The following is a 22,560-nucleotide window of genomic DNA, read 5'->3' on the forward strand; positions in this document are numbered from 1 at the left end:
AATGATTTTTCCTTTTTGTCATCCATTTGAGCTCTAACGAAAGGCAAATACTCCTCGAATAGCATAGGAAGCGGCCGTAAACAAAGATTTAAGGGGAATTTGAACTATATGGGAGGGTGTAAAGAGTGATGTTTGGAAGGGATTGAGGCAGATTAGGAGCAGTGCCCCATACTATATGGGCCTCGAGCAGCTTCAAGCTGAAGTGATTTGTTAGTAGCTGTAGTTGTAGAATAACGGTACTTATGTATTATAGCAAACACATTCAAGAAGTGAAGTTAGGTTACTCATAATGAAATATACCAAAACTTGAAGAAAATATAATACTTTAGTTTATATAATAATATAATTTGGGCTATATATTTGCACATTAGGGGGTGGGTTAAAGTAACCTAACCTTATCCCCATCCCCCCCTCTTATGTGCCTAATTAAGTAGTCCACATAATAATGGCCCTCTATAGAGAGAGCGAATGTTGTGTCAGAACGGAATATGGGGAGACACGATTCTTTAAGATTCTTTCTGGGGTGGAACAAGGATGTGTGTTATCACCGTTCCTATTTGTCCCAGAAATGGACTATGTCCTACGGCAAGTATCAGGCTTTGGTGTATAAGTCAGTGGTCAGCAGCTCACAAACTTAGATTTCACAGACAAAGTAGTACTTCTAGAAGAGGCGAAGCAACGTTTGCAGCTACTACTTGACACCATAGCGGACAAGGCTGAGAAAGTGGGACTAATAGAAAATGTTGGTAAATCGAAAAGCATGGCCAAATCCAACTCACTTTTGATCCTTAAATGCAACGGAAAAACGATCGAACAAGTCCAGGAGCTCAAATATCTTGGAAGTTGGATCGAATAAGATGGCGGAACTGGTATGGCGAAGCAAAAACTACTCTTTACGTCTAAAGCTCCGTCTGTTGAATAGCAACGCCATGTCCATTCTCCTTTACGCAAGTGAAAGCTGGAAGCTGAATATCCAGCAAGAAAAACGTATCCTAGCATTTGAAAATGTCTGCCTCAGAAGAATCCTTAACATTTCGTGGTAGGATAGGGTCATGAACATAGTGGTCCGCAGACGAACAGGTCAACCGCCAGTCACTGATCTCCTGAAGCAGAGAAGATGGTCGTATCTTGGTTAAGTCCTCCAAATGTCAGGAGACCGTCTTCCGAATGCTGTCTATGAGTGGCAACTCGAGGGTGGGCGAAAAAGAGGGCGTCCAAAACACACCCTCCAACGACTGTACGACCGAAATCAGCGGAGTGCTGAGCTGTCGTTACAACCAAAATGGGAGGACGTCATGGCTGCTGCTCCACTTCGGGGCGTCTGGCGAGACTTTGTTGATGCCCTGTGTGCCACACCTGGCTCTGGAGAAACTGATGTCTAGGTAAGGTCTAATGTGCAAATATATAGCCCAGATTATACAAGTCCAATGTATTCTGTCACACGTCACTTGTCTTTGTGGCTATGAAATCAGTTTTCTCAGATCTTACATTCAGCAAACTTCTCGACATACATAAATACCGTATAACTTGGGACCGACCTCGTTCATGATAAGGCATTACCAGTGAAAAGGAAGTATCAGACGAATTATATATAAAAAATACCGAAAATGATGCTGGTAGTCATAAAAAAAAATATAATCCTTTCTTTAGGGTGATTTGGTTTCAAGATATGGAACATTTATATTGGGTTCTATTCGAAACCATGAATTGAGACTAAGGAAAATTTTCATACAAGATATAAAACACAAGTACAGAAAATACAAGTATAGACATACAAGTATAGAATGCAAGTCATATCTCTTCTTTTATCTTAATCTTCAACAAATAAAAAATAAATCATCCGAGGTTCAAGTAATTGTAAGGACTAATCAAAATTTATGAGAAGTTGTAACATTCCAGTCAAATACTTCTAATCCATCTGATATTCAGGACGTTGCCGGTAGTATTTTTAAGTGTATAGGGTTTTCACATGCAGTAAATGAGCAAATGAGATTTTTGAGTTCATAGATACTACATACTTAGAATAACTTAACTTCCTTCAGAAGATCTCTGAAATATCCCTGACATGTCTTTTAATGTAGTACTAGTATTTTAAATAAGTCTTTTAACGTAAAATAATAAAATTGTTCATGCAATATCTCTCTGTCTCTGCTATTCCTGTTGACTTTATAACAGTACTCTTAACTTTGAGCTTGAAATCAAATAATAAAAGAAGTTAAAACGTACATACCTACCCTAAGGAAGTCTGCTTCAAATTTAAAAGATCCACCACCAGTTGCACAAACCGTAGATGTCAGTGTTGCCATACCTTTTGACTTGGCGAGGTTCATAAATGCACCCATTTGGCTAGTAGGAAATCGAATAAAGTGCAAAGTACCCCTCCTGTTTCCCATTGTGACATCATTGAGCTGAAAAACATATTTTAAATAAGACAAACTCACCTCTGATTATATTCAAAAAGCAACTTGTGATACTGTTTGCCATTTCTAAGCTTTATATTCCATTAACTAAACAAGAATTAACAAGTTTATTCTGTTTGCCAATGTCATTAATACTTTAGATTTTTTTTACTTAGTTTTCCCTCGTTTCTCGTTTACAGAAATAGTTGGAAAATAAAGCTTTTAACATGCAAGTTGTCTTTGGATGCCTCAAAGGCCTTCAAACTGCTGAGCCTTGAAGGTCTTCAAAACTTCTATGTTAGCGCAACGGGTAATCATTGACAATAGACAAAATAAATCGGTTAAGAAAGTCAATTTTCCATTCTTTCGTACCTTCATACAATGTACGCCTTATGACATAATTCTTTTTAAATCATCATATCCCAATCATTGAAAAACAAGCTCAACCACGCAAGCTTAACAAATAAGGAATGAAGCATAGTCTGTTTTTATTATGGTTACGAAATGCATTGCCAAAACTTTTGACTAGGACTTCCATTCAGACTTAAAGAAATACAAAACCAAGGGAAAACGATATTCTTAAAGCTATTTAAAATGACATTTCCAGAAAAATAATCCAACAAGTTTCATAAATGAATGAACCCAAGCCTCTGGTCCTAAAATTGGTCAGAACAGGTATCTCCCAGATTGATCATAACCTAAAAATGTTCTTCATTTTCCCCTCTATTAAAGATTCGTCCATCAAAGGCCTTTTTACCTGGGACTCATACCTTCTCTCGGCTTTCATTGAGTTCTTTTCGAAAGCAACCTCGTTTTTATCAAAAATTTAGAATCATAAGAAGCCTTTTCAAGGGAGTGGACATGACAAACCGACTGCCACTATATCCCTTACAACGACAAACATGATGAATAGTACCATTCAAGAAATTTTTTATAGTGTCAGGACTTAATGAACATAACTATATTTGATCAATCAGTTAACAGCATATATGTTATTTTGAGGATTCAGTCATTTGTGGAAAATTTCTAGCATTCCTGTTTTTGAACGGTGTGCAGTTGATATTTGATAGCAGCTGACTTCAGTTTTTACTCTTTCAGTCATAATTTTGAATTTTGGCGACATGGAAGATGCTGGAGGCTTGAGTCCAGCTTGACCTAATATTTGTTTTTCCATACACTCAGCTTAACTGAGATCTTTAAGCTCTTCTTCAGTTTGATAGGGACTTGTCGGTGCTGCCCCACCAACAAGCTCCAAAGAGAAAATTTTCACCCAGCTTCCATTCTTTGTTATTGGTTGATACTAAAAAAGACTTCATCCTGGAACTGGATGGCAACTCCATAACATTATAATTAACAAAAAGCGTTTTAGAAAGTATAGAAACAAGGTTTCACAAAATTCCAACCTGACTTTTAATTGCTACACCGTTCGTATGGATTTGGGGTTTGGCCCAATCCAGAAAAAAAATTAAGTTTCTGTTGCGGTTTAAGCTGCCAAACCTCTGCACACTACTATCTACAAAGCTTGTTCCTTTGAAAGAAATTAGCGCTAAACGCCTGATTGACCTGGTTAACACTAACTATTTTTACTTCTTTTTTTTATTAATTTGCCTTTGTATTTATTTCTTTCTGTCTCTTTCTTCTTATAAGAAATAATCCTTTTTTTTTCATGAAAAAATGTCGTTTATTGCCGTTTTAAATGTAATGTGACTATTTCTGATAGTTGAAAAAATAGTAGTTAGCAAAAACAATATTTCATAAAGTCAACAGTCTAAAGGAAGTACTTTGAAAGACTTGAGTGGTAAGAGACAGATTGGCCCGGTTCAAACTACCTTTTTTATCTATGTCTTTTATTCCTTACGGTTTTCTATGAAAACCTGTAGTTTTCAATGACACAAAGTTTTTGTATGAAAAAGAAGTCTAAGTAAGTAAATTAATTCATCCTAATTAAAATTCTCTGCGTGTTTTGAACACACCTCGTGTATCTTACCCAGAATTCAGGGAAGACTATTAAATAATTTTGCATCAAGAACAAACATATAAAATATTTAAAGCTAATTTAACATGCTATCCAGGCGCTATTTAAACAAAAAGAAGAAATCACGTAATAAATTAGTATAATATTGGTTTACAGTCTTATCACGAAGAACTTTTATTGCCGAATTAATGTTTACTATTCCTAACCATAGTAAACCAATAAATACCAGGCGAAAGATAAGCCAACATGAGAAATAATCAACTCAGACATAAAAAAAAATTGAAGCTAAAAAAAACTTTTAACCAACCTTGACTATTGAGAAGCGAAAGAAAAAGAATAAATGGAAAAAAGATAAAAATATTGGTTGTTAAAAATGAAACAAATTCCTTGCAAAAACAAAATAGGAAATTTTAAACTAAAATTCAAAGAAATAAATGTTTTGTCAGAAATTTATGTAGATTTTATACAACCAATCTTACCCATTAGCCTTCTTTAAGACATGCTGTTTCTCTCTATACGTTCATGCTTTTTGTCGTCTTTTTTATGAAAACAAATCAAATTTTGGTTATAAAATAAAATATAAAAAAAAAAAAAAACACAAAACAGATGAAAATGCAGGGAGAGATTATTTGTTTAAAAAAGGTTCAACACAATGCATCGTTTTTTTTATTCTATGAACATTTCATAATGTCCCTGACGTTAGCTTTTGAGCTGATATGAGATGAGTCATCCCCAACATAGTTTTTTAAGCATCTTGATAAGGGACTACTTTTTGTTGAAGAGCATACGAGCAAACAGGTTTGGCCACAATGTTGGGGGGGCAGAGGTTTCTTGCAGGGGGAGGGGAGGGATCGAAAAAACAAAAGAGCACACAATGGTTTTCCCTATTCTTCTTCGTGAAAAACTAACCAACTCTGGGTTTTCGAAATAGTCTACCAACCAGGGAATTAACCAGCCAAGTGCCCACCAAGGGGGATCTTGGGCCTTTTGGTCCATACATTATCATAATACTTGAAAAGCTTTGAATGGTTGTCAAAACTATGTTTTTGTGGAAGGGAAGGGGACTAGAATTTATTTAAAACCCCTTTCTTTTTTAATTCATACTTCTCTCAATCCTAGCATAACAATATTCAAGTTGCCTTCACAACAACGGACCTTCATGTGCTTTTATGCTAGGTGAGGGTAACTGAAACCTTTGCTGAGGATATTTTTAATGCCAATGACCATTGCTCGTCTTATGTCGTCTTTGCAGAGTTCCCCTCTTTTTTATTGACTACCAATAAAGTTGGCATTAATCTAATTGCTAGGACAAGGGGTATATCAGCAGGCAATTGATGGCGCTGTAAATATTGCAAATGGAAATTTGCGCTTGTAAGTGAAAATTTAGTTACCACTAAATAAACACTAATTGTCTGAGTTGATGCTAACAGCAAAAAGAATTACTTTCATAAAAAAACAATCATCGGTTTGTGTCTACTTGATTTGTTTATCCTAAATTTACACAGGTACTGTTACTCTTGTGAAAAGACGGCTATAAAATGAAGGACAAAAAATGAAGGCTCTAAAACTAGTTGGTTGTTTCTGAATGATAAAGCCTGGTCACTGAATATAACAAAAATGAAGACTCTAAAATTAGTTGAATGTTTCATAAAGAAACATTAAACATTAAATATCCATATATATATATATATATATATATATATATATATATATATATATATATATATATATATATATATATATATATATATATATATATATATATATATATATATATATATATATATATATATATATATATATATATATATATATATATATATATATATATATATATATATATATATATATATATATAAATATATAATATATATATATATATATATATAAATATATATATATATATATATATATATATATATATATATATATATATATATATATATATATATATATATATATAATGTACCCTTAAATGCATCAGAAACAAAACATTGACTTTGCAGCCTTTCAAAAATTTAAAAATGTGTATCGCATTAACAAATTTTTGTACGAAAAAACAGGTATCATATAAATTCATTAGTTTATCGTTGACTATCGACCAGCATTGAAAAAAATGGTCCAAAGGTTGATTTTCTTGCCACAGGCTAACTTTCTGATATCACTACTTTGAAAAAAGCAAAGAGAATGCTCCAAATTTTTCGGCCATGGAGCCAGCTAACCGTCGCACATCTTCAGCATTTTTCAATTTTAGTCAATCCTCGATTACAACTGAGAAAGGACATTTTGAGTCGAAGCAGAAACATGACAAGACGGGACAAAAGCTTGCCTGTATAATCTTAGTTAGTCCTGTTAGGACATTTTGAGACATAAGACTATAAAGTTCCACTTCAACTCACACACTTTATGCTCAGGCCGAATTACTAGCGAAAACCAACTTTTTGGCACTAGGAAAAATTATATACAGCTTTTCAAAATATAAAATCATATTCATCGATCTCGCCTGAGGTTGGCACCTTCCATTAAAGCCGTCAAGGTTAGACCCTTACCGCTTTCTAGCAAAAAGCTGAAATTGGCCGTCTAGGGAGAAAACAGGACAAACTCAGAGTTTTGTTCCTGTAGCACAATTAGAACCATCTCATCACAAAAAGTAATAGCAACTGGGTAAATTTAGGATAGATAAATCAAAGTAACTGCGAGTAGATGTATTCTTTTCTTCTTCTTTTTTATTCATGTAAGTCCCAAGGTAAATTCCACTTGCAAACCGCTGGTGTTAGGAATTAGATACGGTAGTTATTCACTAGGCTTATATTAGAAGCCAATAAAACAGATGAGAATTCTCCAGAGATACCAATGACTCACAAGACAAAGAATGGTCAATTACCTTGTACATATACTAAGCAAAAGTGAGGGGGGACTCTTAAAAGCCTACAGAGCTGACATGTTGCAGCATACACCCAAGGCCGTATCTTGGGGGGATAAATTAGGGGGTTTGACCCCCCCCCCCGATTTCCGTCCAACTCGTAAAATGTAACGAAAATGCATATAAACGAATTTTATATACGTATAAAAAAAAATTGTAACTCCCCCGAGAAACCCCCCTCCCCCCGAACAATAAAGCCTAGATACGACCCTACACATACTAAAGAAAATGTCTACGGTCTGGGCCATAGCCCTGTTTACCCGAAAATCGCCAACCATTGAAGTACATAGGTTTTTGTTATTTTTTTACGAGGTCAACATGTATGCTAAATAATTTTAGAATTGAGGAGGAAATCCAAAAAGGAAGGAATAGTAAACATGATTTAGCCCCTTCCCCTCCCTTCAACAAAAACAAACCCTACAATGACTAATGAATAAGCTGCATTGAACGTGTATCGAGGCTTAAAACAAAATAACACATTGTTATTTTAGAATTAAAAGGATAAACCAAAAAACATCTCTCCACTAAAAAATATATTTTTTAACAACCAGTCAAAAGTTTCCATGGAACATAAAATAGTCCTGACTATTGGATAATACATCGACCATGTAAACAATACTTTAAATAAAATGTTCCAGCAAAAAAGCATTGCCAGTGGATGAGCAACATAGATAGACAGGAAACAAGGTGCTTAGGAGATGGAACCACGTCTCCCATCCCTTCATAGAGGGTATTCCCGTCAGAATGATGGCATTGATCTTTCCAGAAATCCGTAAGAGTTGGTAATTGTTAGAGATCTTTTTTCTTTAATGAAAAGCTACATTCCTACATCATAATATATATTGAACGAATTACCTGCAACTGCGTATCTCTGTGTCCAGTTCGTCCATAAGCTGCATTATTTTTCAAGTATCTTTTTATGTTTGTTAAAGTTTCAGCTTCTTCATTGTCATCATCTACATTATCAGTCGGCTCAAAGTAAACTAGCTTTACAAGAGTACCTCCTATGTCCATTCCAAACCACGGCATGGCTGGAAAAAAATAGATTAAGTAAAATATGTAATATATATATATATATATATATATATATATATATATATATATATATATATATATATATATATATATATATATATATATATATATATATATATATATATATATATATATATATATATATATATATATATATATATATATATATATATATATATATATATATATATATATATATATATATATATATATATATATATATATATATATATATATATATATATATATATATATATATATATATATATATATATATATATATTTATATATAAGGTCAAATTGCATCTGTTATCCTTAGCAATCTTAGATTATTTTGAGGTACTTAGCTTTTAGTTTGAGAAACAAGGATGCATAAGGTCGAATTGCGTATGTTGTCCTTAGCAATGTTAGATGCTTTGAGGTACTTAGCTTTTAGTTTGTTCTTAATCTGTATTGAAACCAGTTTTATGTGTCCCCTTGGGGATAATCAGCTAAGCCTGAGTGAGATAATGGTATCTATGTCAGTATATTTTAACTAAAAAATCTATTGAGATAATTAGGTTAAGTATTTAATATGATGCATTCTCGGCAACCTGCTTTCCATAATTCTCTGTTGTAGTTTCTATAATTTTGTTGCTAAAGTATTATATTTTCATCATATTTTGGCATATTTCACTATGACTAATTTCACTTCTTTGGTGTGGTTGCTATTACATGTAGCCTAAGCAGTAGCGGGTCCAGAGGGGGGCAAGCCCCCCCCCCCCTAGCGTAGTCTAAAGTAGTGTAATTTACTTAATCAACTCAAGTTTGCGTTAATTAAACTTGCTCCTAATGCAAGTTTATCGGATCAACCTATTTTGTGCCCCCCTAAAATTTTTTTCTTCGGATCAACCTACTTTGCCCCCAACCCCCAAAAAAATCCTGGATCCACCCCTGAGCCTAATTACCATAATTTATGTCATCATTTCGGAAATCTACTTTCATTTTATTGTTTCGGCTTTATTGTCTTAACCTATACTCCTAGTCTTCCCTATGCCACTGGGAGTGTCCCCAGGAGGCAATAGGAGAAGATCCTCAAATATGTAGGGTACCTCCATAGGAGACACTGACCAAGGGGGGAGCTTGTTCCTGGGGGTCCATAATAAAAACTGGGGCACCCTCAACTGGGGTCATAAATACAGGCGGAGGAGGAAGAAAGCCCCTCAAATGTACACTCAATATGGCCCACTGGTGTGTCCACACGTCCCGTGAGTTACACACCATCTCCCAGAAATGGGTTGAATTGCATGGTGATGCAGAACCCATCACGGGAGGATCCTCTATAGGAGGACAACCGCGGCAGGGCGTAAGATCCAGATCTATGAACAACGGCCTCTGCAAAGGGCTATCTCGACCCTTTCGGGGTACCTGCAAGACTGGGGACCTTGCGGTCAACTCTATCCCCACTTGAGAAGTGGAACCCCCTCAAGGAAATTACAGCCTAGTAAACGATACAGCATTCGCATGAGATTATGATTAATGGACAATTCTTCTGGGCTTGGTTTGTTTTGAGGGGCGTCTTCGGGGTGAAAAACCTCTTCCTATCTGATTTATCTACCATGGGCTGCCTCCCCGTAGTAGCATAATATTTGTATGCATGAATATATAATGAGTCGGAGGTAATAGGCTTGAGACTTTGTGCAGGATTTCGACTCTTGTTGATAGAACAGCATCGCCAAGTGCTGAAAACCATGTTGTGACCAAGATGGGCCCAGAATTGCACAAAGTCCCCATTCATGGAGGTCCCAGTGACTTCTTACTGTCCGGTTCTAAGCCGGCTTAAACACTTCGGTGTAGACTTGAGAAGATATGTGATCCCCGTCCTGCACTGGTATCCAGCATCACTGCTTTTTCTGAGGCCAAAATAATTTCAATGATTTAAAGAACATGAAAATTGGAACTTGGAATATTACGTCGTTAAAAAATGACCATCGTATCGCAATTTTGACAGGCGAATTCAGACGATTCGATCTGGATTTATTAGGAGTTTCAGAATCTCTTATCCCAGGGGTAGGAAGCATGAAATTAGGTGATATAGAATTTGTTTATTCAGGCAGGAAGGATGGTGTGCAGACAGGCAGTAGGGCTCATGATGAATAAGGAAGCTGCCAAGTCTTGTTTAGGCTGGGAAGGTATTAATAATAGAATAATAATTGCTCATTTTATGACTAAAAAGTTCAGGTTATCAGTTATAGTAGTATATGCCCCTGTAGAATCGACTGACAGAGATACTATTGACTCAGGTGAATTCTATTTACAGTTACAGGAGCAAATAGACAGGTTCCCAGGTAGAAATATGATGTTTTACTAGGAGATTTTAATGCCCAGGTCGGTAGAAATAGGGATAGATGGTATCCTAGCCTAGGTAAATTTGGTGTAGGAAAAGAAAACAGTAATGGCTACAGACTTTTGCAATTTTGTAGGTATAACAGTCAAGTTATAACCAATATGGTGTTTGGTCATAAAATGGCCCATAATTTAACATGGTATTCACGTGATAGTAAGACAGCAAACCTTATTGATTATGTTATAGTAAACGGAAGACTGGCAGGATCAATACAAGATACTAGGGTATATAGGAGTTCTGTTATTGATGTTAAAAGTAAAGATCACCATCTAGTGATGTCAAGGGTTAATTTAAAGCTGAAATTTTTGAAGGGTAGCTACCTCCCGGGAAGTTATGATGTTGGTAGACTCAAGGATAAGAATTTGAGAGAAACTTTCCAGGAACCGTTGAATACAATACTTAAAATTTAATAATGTGTTTAAAATTTTATAATGTGGAAGATGGTTGGGATAATTTTAGAAAAATAATTTGTGAAGTCGCTGAAGGTGTCTTAGAAAAGAAAGCTAGGACTGCAGCTAGGAATATTACTGAAAAAGCTTTATGTTTAATAGAAAGGAGAAAGGACTTGAACAAGTATTATCTTAGTGATAGATCATATAAAAACCAAAGGAATGGAAAGAAAGTGAAAAAAGCATTAAAATATGTAACTAAGGAGGTGTGAGGTGGAAGCCTTTGATGAAAGTGCCAAAGATCTGGAAGATGCAGCTAGATGGCATAATTGTAAAATATTGTGCTGACTTTTTTATAAATTTAGAGGGAGTAGTCAATCCAGACTTGGTCCAGTTAAACATAGGAATGGGGCCACAATTAGCGATAAGGAAAGAATTAAAGAGAGATGAGCAGAAGATTTTGGGAATTTGCTAAAGCAAGATGGAGGTGCAGTAATATATATAATAGAAAATTAGAAAGTTTGTGATGCCTAGGATGTAAAGTAAGATTTTTTTGACGAGGGAGAATTAGTGACAGTACTAAAAAGATTAAAAATAGTAATTCCAGGTGCTGATAGTGTGGTAAATCAGTTTCCTAAATATGGTGGGTCTGAGGTTAGAAATAAGTTAATGAAGATTATGAATATGATTTTTGAAAAAGGAGAAGTACCTAACGATTTTAGGAAAACCTTAAGTAAGCCACTTTATAAGAAAGGTCTTAAAAGTGAGTGTGATAATTGTCGAGGCATTAGTCTGGTCTCTGTAGGTAGCAAGTTACTTAGTAATATGATACTTTTTAGACTGAGAGATGTCGTAGACAAAGTTTTAAGAGAAGAACAGTGCGATAGAGGATGTGTCGACAAAATTTTCACTCTTAGGTTAATAATTGAGAAGTGCCTGAGTTGTCAAACACCTTTAGTTTTCAGTTTTATAGATTATGAGCAAGCGTTCGATTCTGTTGATAGAAGAACTTAAGTAAAGGTTTTATCCTTGTATGGTATACCGGACAAATACATTAAATTGATTAGTGCTATGTACAAGATTAACACTGCTGCGGTTAAGCTAGGAAATGAGGTTAGCAACTGGTTTTGTATTAAATCAGGAATTAAGTAGGGTTGTGTTTCTATCCCCCTTTATATGGATTATTTTAATGGACTTTGTATTAAGGAGTACAGGAACAGCAATGGGAGACCACGTAATCAAATGGAGAGGAAAAACTCTCCTGGAATTATATTATACTGATGATTTAAGCATCCAAGAGGAAGGTTTGAGCAAGATAAATGAAGTTTTAGAGGTTTTGGAAGCTCAAGGTGCTAGAATAGGTTCGAAAAATAAATTTTTTAAAGACTAAATCACTAAGACTAGGAATAAGTGAGGAAAAGGTGACGTTGGGTAATAAAAAGATTGATCAGGTGGGCAGCTTCATTTACCTTAGTAGTATTATTAGTAGATTTGGTGGGAGCAGTGAAGATGTTACAAGTAGAATAGCCAAGGCTCAGGGTGTTTTTTCGCAGTTAAAAAAAGTTTGGAAGAAAAGAAATATAAGTCTGCAAACCAAGATTAGATTATTAGAAGCTACAGTGATGACAGTGGTCAAATATGGTTCTGAAGCAAGGGCGCTCCGAAAAGTGGATGAAGATTTGCTAGATATTTTCCAGAGAGATAGCTTAAGGATTGTTCTGGGTACCTGGCTGACTGACCGCATTTCAAACAATAGGCTGTACGAAAAATGTGGTTCAATACCACTCTCTAGGGCTATAATGAAAGAAAAGTTGAGGTGGCTAGGGCGTGTTATGAGGATGAAGGATGACAGATTGCCGAACATTGTTCTTTTCGGCCAACCGACTAGGGCTAAACGGAAAGCAGGTCGTCCTCGCCTGGGGTCGGAGGATGTCATAAAAAAAGATTCAAAGGAAATGGGAACTTCGTGGGAGGGTGTAAAAAGGGAGGCTTTGAATACATTGAGATGGAAGAGGAGCGTGCGTAGCTGTTTTTGGCCCCAGGCGGCTTGGTGCTGCGGTGAGCTGTTAGTAGTAATAGTAACAGTAGCAGTGTACTACATATATATATATATATATATATATATATATATATATATATATATATATATATATATATATATATATATATATATATATATTGTTTCCTCCTAATATTACGGAGGAAACAATAATCTCCTAATATTAGTTCAATTTTGTCAACCAGAATACGTATAGTATAAATTCTGATTAAAAGAGTATAAATCCGATCTTTGGACTGATCTGATCTTTAATACTTTAATTCTTTTCGCTCCGATCAATACTGATTTAAAAAAAATAAAAGCTATTTTTGTTTCAGTTTTTCTCCAGGCCTCTCTGGTCTCAAGATCAGAACATAATTTGCACTTTACTGAAAACAAAGTACATTTTAATGTTTTCCCTTTTTTACTTTAAGGAATATAAACTTATTAAAACCTTAAGGAATAAATATCAGTATATATAAATTAAACTGACAATCCATGGTCATTTTTCTTGTTTTTTCAGTAAAGCGCAAATTATGTTCTGATCCTGAGAAGGCATGGGGGTTAACTATTCATGTTAATTTTTACTTGTTTTGAGTTTGACTTGACTATTTATTCTAATTTCTGTTGGTTTTGGGTTTCATTTATTTATTGATAGTGATTTGTGGTAGTTTTACGATTGGAAGATTATTTGACGTTATTTCTGCACATTTTTGGCTTAATGGAACTCTTTACTATTTTTTTGAAAAACTTATTTTGTGAAAAGTTGTTTTTTAAATTAATAACTAAAAGTATAGATTCCAACTTTGATTCCAATAATGCAAGTTTCCTTTCAACTAAATTATTTGGGAACTTAGTGTACTCTCAGGGGGGGGGGGTGTTTTACCTAGTGCTAAAACAGGCGGTATTTTTTTTTTAGAGATTTTAAAGCAGAATCCTGAGTGTCTTATAAGCAACCAGTGTCTTATTTGCCTCCTGTGCTGTATTCTCTAGGTTTATTCTCTTGGCTGAGAAAAAATTAAGAAAAATAATTTTTTGGAATGTAGAATGCACTGAAGGACAATTTTCCGGACATCTGTACTCATGGGAATACATGACAATCTTTTTTTTTATTAATAACACAGTAAGCAATTAAAACAAAATGAAAATATAGAAAAACGTGTATAATTTCTATTAAGGCATTGGAAAAATAACAAAAAAAAAACTTTTTTCTCTAATCAAAATAAAAGTTAGAATATTTTGACTTCACGCCCAGAAGCTTTTGTCAACAGGAAAAAAAGAAAAGAAAGAACTTCGGGTTTTTCTTTTCCACTTTTCTTTAAATATTTGCTTTATTTTAAATTAATTTGTTTTTATTTCTCTCTCTCTCTTTATTCCCATTGGTATAGCCTTCTGAGCATGAAGCCGGAATGTCCAGAGTTTTTATGGAAACAGAAAGGCAGTTTAGTCTAATAAATGGTTTAGTAGTAAGCAAAATCTTATCAACACTTTATAGCAAATCCAAGCAAAAGGTAAACAATTATTTTGTTCAGGAAAGATACATCAAACTCAGGCTTAAGTTTTTTTCTTAAACTGCAATAATTAAAAGCAAGAATCTTGATCTTCTGGAATGCTATAACAAAATATCTAGATATTTGACCCTGAAATTGAGTAACAGATCAATGCAAGTTAATAGTTAATCTCTCCTTACACTTCTTAAACCAATTGATTTGTGTGTTCTTTTGGTCACTGAACTCAAGGTCTTATTTTTCGGTTAAAATCTCGTCTCCTTTTACTCGTTTTGTACAAGGTCATGAATGCAAAAATTAGCCTTAATTTAGCTATTAAATAATTCACAAAAGAAATTTGGTTAGTATATCCCAAAAAACAGGGAGAAGAATGGTGATTTTAAATAAAGAGAAGACTTTGATTATATTCTTGTCATTTGGTGCCTAAGAAGAAATAAGTACAGTGAAGGCAAAAATACAAACGAATACTAGCATGTTAGTTCTCAGAGGCTTGAATCTTCTTACTTTTTTTGTCACCATGACAACCAAGAACAACCCTAGCCCTTTCTTAAATTCATTGAAGAGTTTTATGTTTCCCTTACAAGCATTCAGATTTGATAATACTGGGATCAATCCACAAAAAATTAGGGATGTACTTTTCAAAATCTAGAGGTGGATGGGGCAATTTTACTGTTTGTTTCAATGAAATACCAAAAAAGGCATTTTTTAAAAGTTTAAAAGGATGGCAAAGGGTCCAGGGGCTGAAAATTCTCCTTTCACCCAACTCCAATTCATACCCCTATTTGAGAATTGGCAAAAATAAATGGTAAAACATACAGGATAGTGTTAAACCCACACTGCCTACTGATACTTCACAGTTACAAGTCCACACAGTCTAGACCTAAAAGGCAGGAGTGGGTTGTAAGATTTGGAAGCAGTCTATGCATTTGTGCAGTTATAGACAGTAAGGACAATGAAAAACTATGGAATACCAATAAATTAACTTACGAGGTGATATTCCAACTCTCATTTTTTGACTAGTCTTTAACTTGAAGGCAGTACAAGATATAAGCTAGAAAGGAAAACATAAGTATCAAAGGGGGTAAACCAACAACTGAAAATAAGACTATGCTGAATCACCAATAAGTTTTTTTTATGTCTGCATTTTTTTAGTTTTGGTTTATTTGGATTATTATTTTATTTCCATCCAACTACCTCACCTTAGTCTCCAAGAGATGCCCATATCATAGGCTGGGATTAGCTGCCTTAGCATCTACATCTCAAAAAAATAAATAAAAAAATAATAATAATAATGACATTCAGACCATTAGTCTTTGTAACACATATGTCTTTATAGATAATAGTTTAAAGGGTAATCAGCAACATTTCAAATATTACTTTTTAGGTTGTCAGATGAAAATAAATAGGGACAAAATACAATGGAGAAAGGTGTTTGTACCTTTCAGAGCCTTTTCAAAACAGCACTTTATCAACAGGCCCACCTAGATATACATGAGTTTCTAAGGGATCAACAGTTCAGATTCAAGCACCAAAAGCCTATGCTAGAATGCCCTCAGCATCAGGAACAGATTAAGCTTTTAGCTTACAAGCCTGCCTAAAGATTTTTGTATTTTGGCATTTCATAGGCTATTTTATACACTCAATACACGCTGATTAAAGGCCCAATAAAGAAGTTTAAAGAATTCAAGCAGAGATAATGCTCAGTTTATCAAATAATTATCCAATTGCAGCATCAACTCACAAAAATTTAGGGTAGGAAGCACCACTCATACCCTAATTCACTGCTGTTGCAAGTAATTCTTTGTTTTTCAATTGAATTGTAGTCAATTTTGTCAGATGAACATTAATGGTAATGGAACCAGAATTGAATTTTTTTTTTCAATAATTTGTTGGTTATACTACTACTACTACTACTAACAACTCACTGCAGCACCAAGCTGTTAAGGCCAACACACCTATGCACACTTCCCCCCCCCCCCCAATCTATTCAAAGCCTTCCTCTTTACACCCTCCCACAAAGTTCCAATTTCTATTAAATCCTTCCATGCCATCTCCTCTCACTCCATTCAGGGATGACCTTTTTCAATCTTCTTGTCACCCAACAGTATTTCATCACTCTCACTTATTCCCAATTTAATCAACTTAGTCTTTTTTCGTCTTTTTCTTACCTATTCTTATGCCCTGAACTCTCAAAACCTCCAAAAGATCTATCATTTTTCTAACATTTTCATTTAAGACACTCAAAAGCATCAACATAATCTAAGTCTAAGAGAGTTTTACTTTCCCATTGGATTTCATGCTATCCTATATCCTTTATTGTGCTCCTTAGGACAAAGTCCATCAAAATGATGCATATAAATTGGGATAAAACCCAACCCTGCTTAACTCCTAATTTAATACAAAACCAGCTACTAACCTCATTCCCTACCTTAACTGTAGCAATGTTATTCTTGTACATAGCAGTAATCACTTTAATGCATTTATTTGGAATACTTTACAAGGATAGGATGTTAATCAAAGCTCTTCTATTGGCTAAATCAAATGCTTGCTCATCACATATAAAACTAAGGACAAAAGGGTTTGATGACTTGGGCACTGCCCAATTATTAACCTTAGAGTGCAAATTTGGTTAATGCATCCTCTCTCCTTCCACAAACAACACTATTCTTCCCTTAAAAATTAATCTACAGTCTCTATAAGTCTAAATAGTATCATCCTACTAAGCAATTGGCTTCCTGCAGAAACCAATCTAATGCCTCTATAATTGCCACACTCACTCTTAGCACCTTTCTTATAGAGGAGTTTCAATAAAGTTTTCCTAAATTGTTTAGTACTTACCCTTTTTTTAATCATATTCACAATCTTCAGTAATTTATCTCTAACTGCAAAACTGCCCTATTTAAGAAATTTTCATTTACCACACTATCAGCACCTGGGACCTTATTATTTTTAATCCTTTTAGAACTGTCTCTATTTCTTCCGTAGAAAATAAATCTTTCTTCAGTTCCAAAGGGTTGTAACTTTTTCATTCTTTTCTATACCATTTCCTGTAACTATATCACAGTTTAGCACATTCTCAAAATGTCCTGCCCATCTCTCTTTAAATCTTCCTTATCAAGAATTGTGGTCCTGTTCCTATCTTTAACAGGGACAAGCACTCCCTCTTAATTTTTTAAAATGTCAATACAATATTTTACTGTTGCTGTCTGGCTACATTTTCTAGATATCCAGTAATTTTATCCATGGCCTTCCCTTCATATATTTTAAATTCACATGTTCAAGCTTTCTATACTTTCCTGTCTCTTCTCTACATGACTTAAAGCATTTTCACTAGCATCCATAGCTAAGTTTCTAAATTTCCTCTTTAAGAGACCACCTACACGTCTTGATCAAAACATGGTTTTCCACATGTGGCAATGCTCTTCCATCAACAGGAGTCAAAATCCTCCACAAGCAATCTCAAGCTTATTCCCTCTGACTCATTCTATTTTCATGCCTACAAATATTGTGCTACTATGGGGTGGCAACCCATAATAGATAACTTAACTAGGAAAAGGTTTCTCAACCCAAAAAAAAGCAACTAAAACAAACAAACCCAGAAGAATTCATTAAAATACAGTACAAACACAGTGTTGTTTACTAGGCTATGATTTCCTTGAGGTGCACCACCCCTCAAGATCCCATGACAGAACTGTTTGTCATCATAGCTCTGGTTAGGCAAACTTGTGAAATGTTTGCCCTGATGCCACTATGAGGCCTGGTCAGCAGGATTTCCCATTAGGAGATTGGTAGTGATGGTGCTAGATCTTTTTGAGCCTTGTACAAAATCAGTTTGCAGGGCACAAGGGTTATTACTAGAGACCAGAGAATCACATTTATGTCATTCATTTCATTAAATCTTGCTATGTGGGTATTCTTGTGGTCTCAAGTAAAATTTATGTGCTGTGCATGCTGCTTCCATGCTGCATAGAAATGGCAGAGAATTCACATGGACTTGTATTTTTAGCTTATGCCTACACTGAGATGCATGCACATATGCCTAATGCCACCACTGAGGATAGGTATGGAAAAAGGAGTTTGTGATGGAACACAAACCCAAACTATCTTGTAATACCAGAGCAGCTCCAACCTTTGGAGCTGGTTGTTATGCTAGATGAAAATAACTTACTATAGGATGGTACTGCTGATATGAACTGCAATTAACCTTGAGAGTGTGCATGTATTTTATAACTCTGAATGTTCCCTGGGGTATTCAGAACCCAGATTATTGGAATACAAAAGCTGACACACTTGGTATGTGAATCATAAAAATAATGTCAGACATAAATCTGTCCTTTATCAACAGTGACTTATTATATACCAAAGGAAGCCTAAATTTAAAGCATAAAAAATGTTGCTCCTTGGTAAATATTAATCAGCCTATAAAATAGATGTAACTTCACAACCCTTGCTATCCTACTTTCTTTACACAAAAGTTACATTTTAATGTAAAAGATATATTCCTAAACAAACAAACTGGTCATTATAAATTTATTGAGTGTATATTCTAAGCATCACATAGAGTAAGGTATGAATTATCATTGCTTTTTTTACTAGTTTTAATTGAAAAATATCTGTAATTGATTTAAAAATCATTATAATCAAATTATAGTTCCTTGAAAAAATATGGTAATGAATAATTTAATCAGGCCTACATACATATATACAAATGCAATTAGTAGGCAATGGCCAACAACATGAATATTTCCTATTTTCTAGCTTATAAATAAGCATTTATTTAGTATACAAAGAGTAGGCTATATATTTATTCTGGTCAACATTATATATGTCTTACAGAGAAAACAAAAACACAGAGGGTAAAATTTTAGATAAGCTTCTTTTCACTATCTGGGAAATGGGTTAGGTTAGGAAAATGAAACTTTCAGGGATGAATCTACAGACCAAAATATGCCCCCAGAAGGTGTTTTAAAGTACCTACCTCAACTCCTTCTAAAGGGTACTAACCTTTCATGACCTTTAAAAATCTTTGTAATATAAATGAAACCTTGCAAAATAAATTGTCTGCTTAGGTAGGATACCCAGCAGTCAGCCAGTTAATCCACTGTTTAATAGCAAAATCATTGTAAAATCTCTATCATATCACCTTGAAATTGGATTGTTTCACCATTGGATGTGTCAAAATCTTTTTAACAAGCATGTGATTAGTTTGAATATTTTAACCATACAGAATACTCACAATATCAAATTTACTGATAGGCAACAGCAGCCACATATTTAAAGCTTGAGCATAATCATAGAAAATGCTGTCTAATCTTTGACACAGGATCTTAAAGTTTATACAATATAACCTAATGACAGACACAGTCAGTCTTGGGTGGACTTAATGTGAGACAAATGATGTGAAACAAAATAATTGTATTAATATAAACTAGGGTTGGGAGCTAACTTTTGTCTAAATTCAAAGACCAGATGTTTTCCAAGATTATAACTCATCTAGTCCTAATTATCAGCTAATCACAACTATCTAACCCTACACACATAGGATTGAAGATTAGGAGCCTTCTGTCTATGTAGGCTATAGAAAAGATTTTAATCAGAACATATGGCCAAGATTAGGCACTGGCTGAGTACTGGGAGTCTTGCCAAATGAAGTATAAGTAAACTGTTAGCTTCATAACTTTGCTCTATCCCAATCTACAAGGTTTCAAAGATCCACAAATACATTTCCTAAATCTCCTTGATATGGCTTAAAATTCTACTCAAATAACAGAAATTGCATTTTTAAAGTCTAAAACCAGAAAAAAGGAAACTGAAAATTATGGTAAAATGTTGTTTTGTCAAAATTCCAATAGGTATGGACCTGTCAAGTAGGCAAATTTCTAATACTAAGAAATCAGAAAAGAGTTTACATAGAAGCTTGGAAATACCTTCCTGAACTTTATTTTTGGCCTAAGATTCAATACTGAAAGTCTTATTTTCCTAACCTAACCACCTTTTAAGATTGCAAATTATAGCTTGTATCGAATTTTACTGATCATGTGTACATTTAGTATAAGCTAGATTTAATAAATTAGCCTAGGCTACTAGCCAAGTAATTAGCTATAGCCTAAGGCTTAAGAATTGCCAAAAATACATCATTACTATGTTCAGTATTCTACCCTAGTTCTTAGATATTAAAAGACATCAGATATCTTTTGATATTAAAATATTCAATAAAAAAAAAAAAAAAATAGCCAAAATATCCTAGGCTAGACATTGGTAAAATTCTACTTTAGCTACTTTTGGCTATCTTGGAATGGGGTTAGGTTAGGAAAATGAAACTTTCAGGGATAGGTCTATAGGCTAAAGTATGTCCCGGGAAGGCATTTTGAAGTACCTACCTCCACTCTTTCTCCCTCTAGAGGGTCCTGAAATTTTCCTACATGACAGGTCTATATACCCATTGAAATTTTGGGTCAATATATACCAAATCATATTATTGAGTTAGGAATAAAGTGAATGTGCTATTTAATTCCGTTTTTTCTGCTGATTACGAATATAATAAGCGTTTCTATTAGAAATTAATTTCAGCCCCCCCCCCCCTATATATGCCACTTCAGGGTTAGGTTGGGTTAGGTATAGGTATAGCCTATATAGGGGGGGCTGAAATTAATTTCCGATAGAAATACTTATTATATTCGTAATCAGCATAAAAAAAGGCATCGAATGGTGTATTCACTTTATTTGAAACTCAATAATATGATTTGGTATATATTGACCAAATTTTGACAAAACAACATTTTACCTTAATTTTCAGTTAGGCTATTTGAGCAGAATTTTTGAGCTAGCCTATATCAATCTTTTATTCCCAAAATTTAGAAAATGTATTTGCATATCTTTAAAACCTTATAAATTGAGATTGAGCAAAGTTGTGAAGCTGAAAACAATTTTGTTATAGGCCTACTTCATTTAAGCAGAAGATCTATTTTGCAAGGTTTCACTTCTATAGCTCATGGATTTTTTAAAGGTCATCAAAGGTCAGGACTCTCTAGAGGGAGAAGGAGTGGAGGTAGGTGCTTCAAAATACCTTCCCAGGACATATTTAGCTGGTAAACCCATCCCTAAAAGTTTCATTTTCCTAACCTAACCCCTTTCCAAGATAGTCAAAAGTAGCTAAAGCAGAATTTTACCAAAATGATTTATAAGCATTATTCAAAGTTCAAGCTTACTCCTATGAAATAGAATTAAACAGTTTAATCACCGAAATTTTAAGTAGCTCTCAATATTTGAAGGCGATAGTGTTCTTAATCACTTTTTCATGATTTATATTTGTTGCCTTAAAATCGTAAGGTTTTCACTATCGCTACCTATTTTCCTTGTGTCTATTTTTAATCTTGGTACCTCTGAAGGTCTTTCTATTTAAAGAAAAAGCCAAAATAGCATTTTACTTGTAGGATCTATTTCCAGGCAAAACCAACTTTTTTCAATCACGTAGATCAAGTATTTTCAATCTTCGCACTCCTGCTCAAACAGTATTTTCGTATTAACCAAAAACTTAATTTTAACTTCCCTCAGACGAGCGGTTCTGGGAAATCTGGAACACTTCATGGGACCGTTTCATATTTTTTACGATTTTATTATCCTATAAGTTCTTTTGTAGATAGAACCTGCACAATAATGCCCGTGCCACATTATAGTCACACTTGTCGATAAAATCAAAATTACGCACGACTACAGCGCCAGTTGCGTTTACCGTTCGTAATTTCTCGAGATAAACAATGTTCAACTTTCAAGTATAAATTTCTTGACTGACCAATCAGGGTCAAGGTTTAAGGCATAATTTTTAAAACTAGAAAAAATGGAAACTTAGAACAGCAGTTTTTCTGTCTGGGAGACGAATCTGACAAAAGTTAAGAAGACTTAGTGTT

General features: G+C 34.4%; 1 protein-coding gene across 2 annotated transcripts in view; it reads right to left on the bottom strand.

Moving 5' to 3' along the window:
- The window catches only part of fbl (pantothenate kinase 3 fbl), a 39,803-nt gene extending 17,843 nt beyond the window's left edge, over positions 1 to 21,960 (bottom strand). Inside the window, exons 1-4 of one of the 2 annotated variants that reach the window (XM_089092972.1) lie at positions 21,894 to 21,960; positions 15,641 to 15,704; positions 8,153 to 8,328; positions 2,235 to 2,408 (exon numbers count right to left, since the gene is read on the bottom strand). In XM_089092972.1, coding sequence (XP_088949098.1) covers positions 2,235 to 2,408; positions 8,153 to 8,328; positions 15,641 to 15,662 — 372 coding nt within the window. In that variant the 5' untranslated portion in view covers positions 15,663 to 15,704; positions 21,894 to 21,960. The other variant, XM_089092973.1, reaches the window with a different exon arrangement.
- Positions 21,961 to 22,560: the final 600 nt, after the last annotated feature.

This window comes from Artemia sp. Qi Xiang Cuo, chromosome 8 (genome assembly GCF_049724085.1).
Source record: "Artemia sp. Qi Xiang Cuo chromosome 8, ASM4972408v1, whole genome shotgun sequence".
Classification (NCBI taxonomy): Eukaryota; Metazoa; Arthropoda; class Branchiopoda; order Anostraca; family Artemiidae; genus Artemia; species Artemia sp. Qi Xiang Cuo.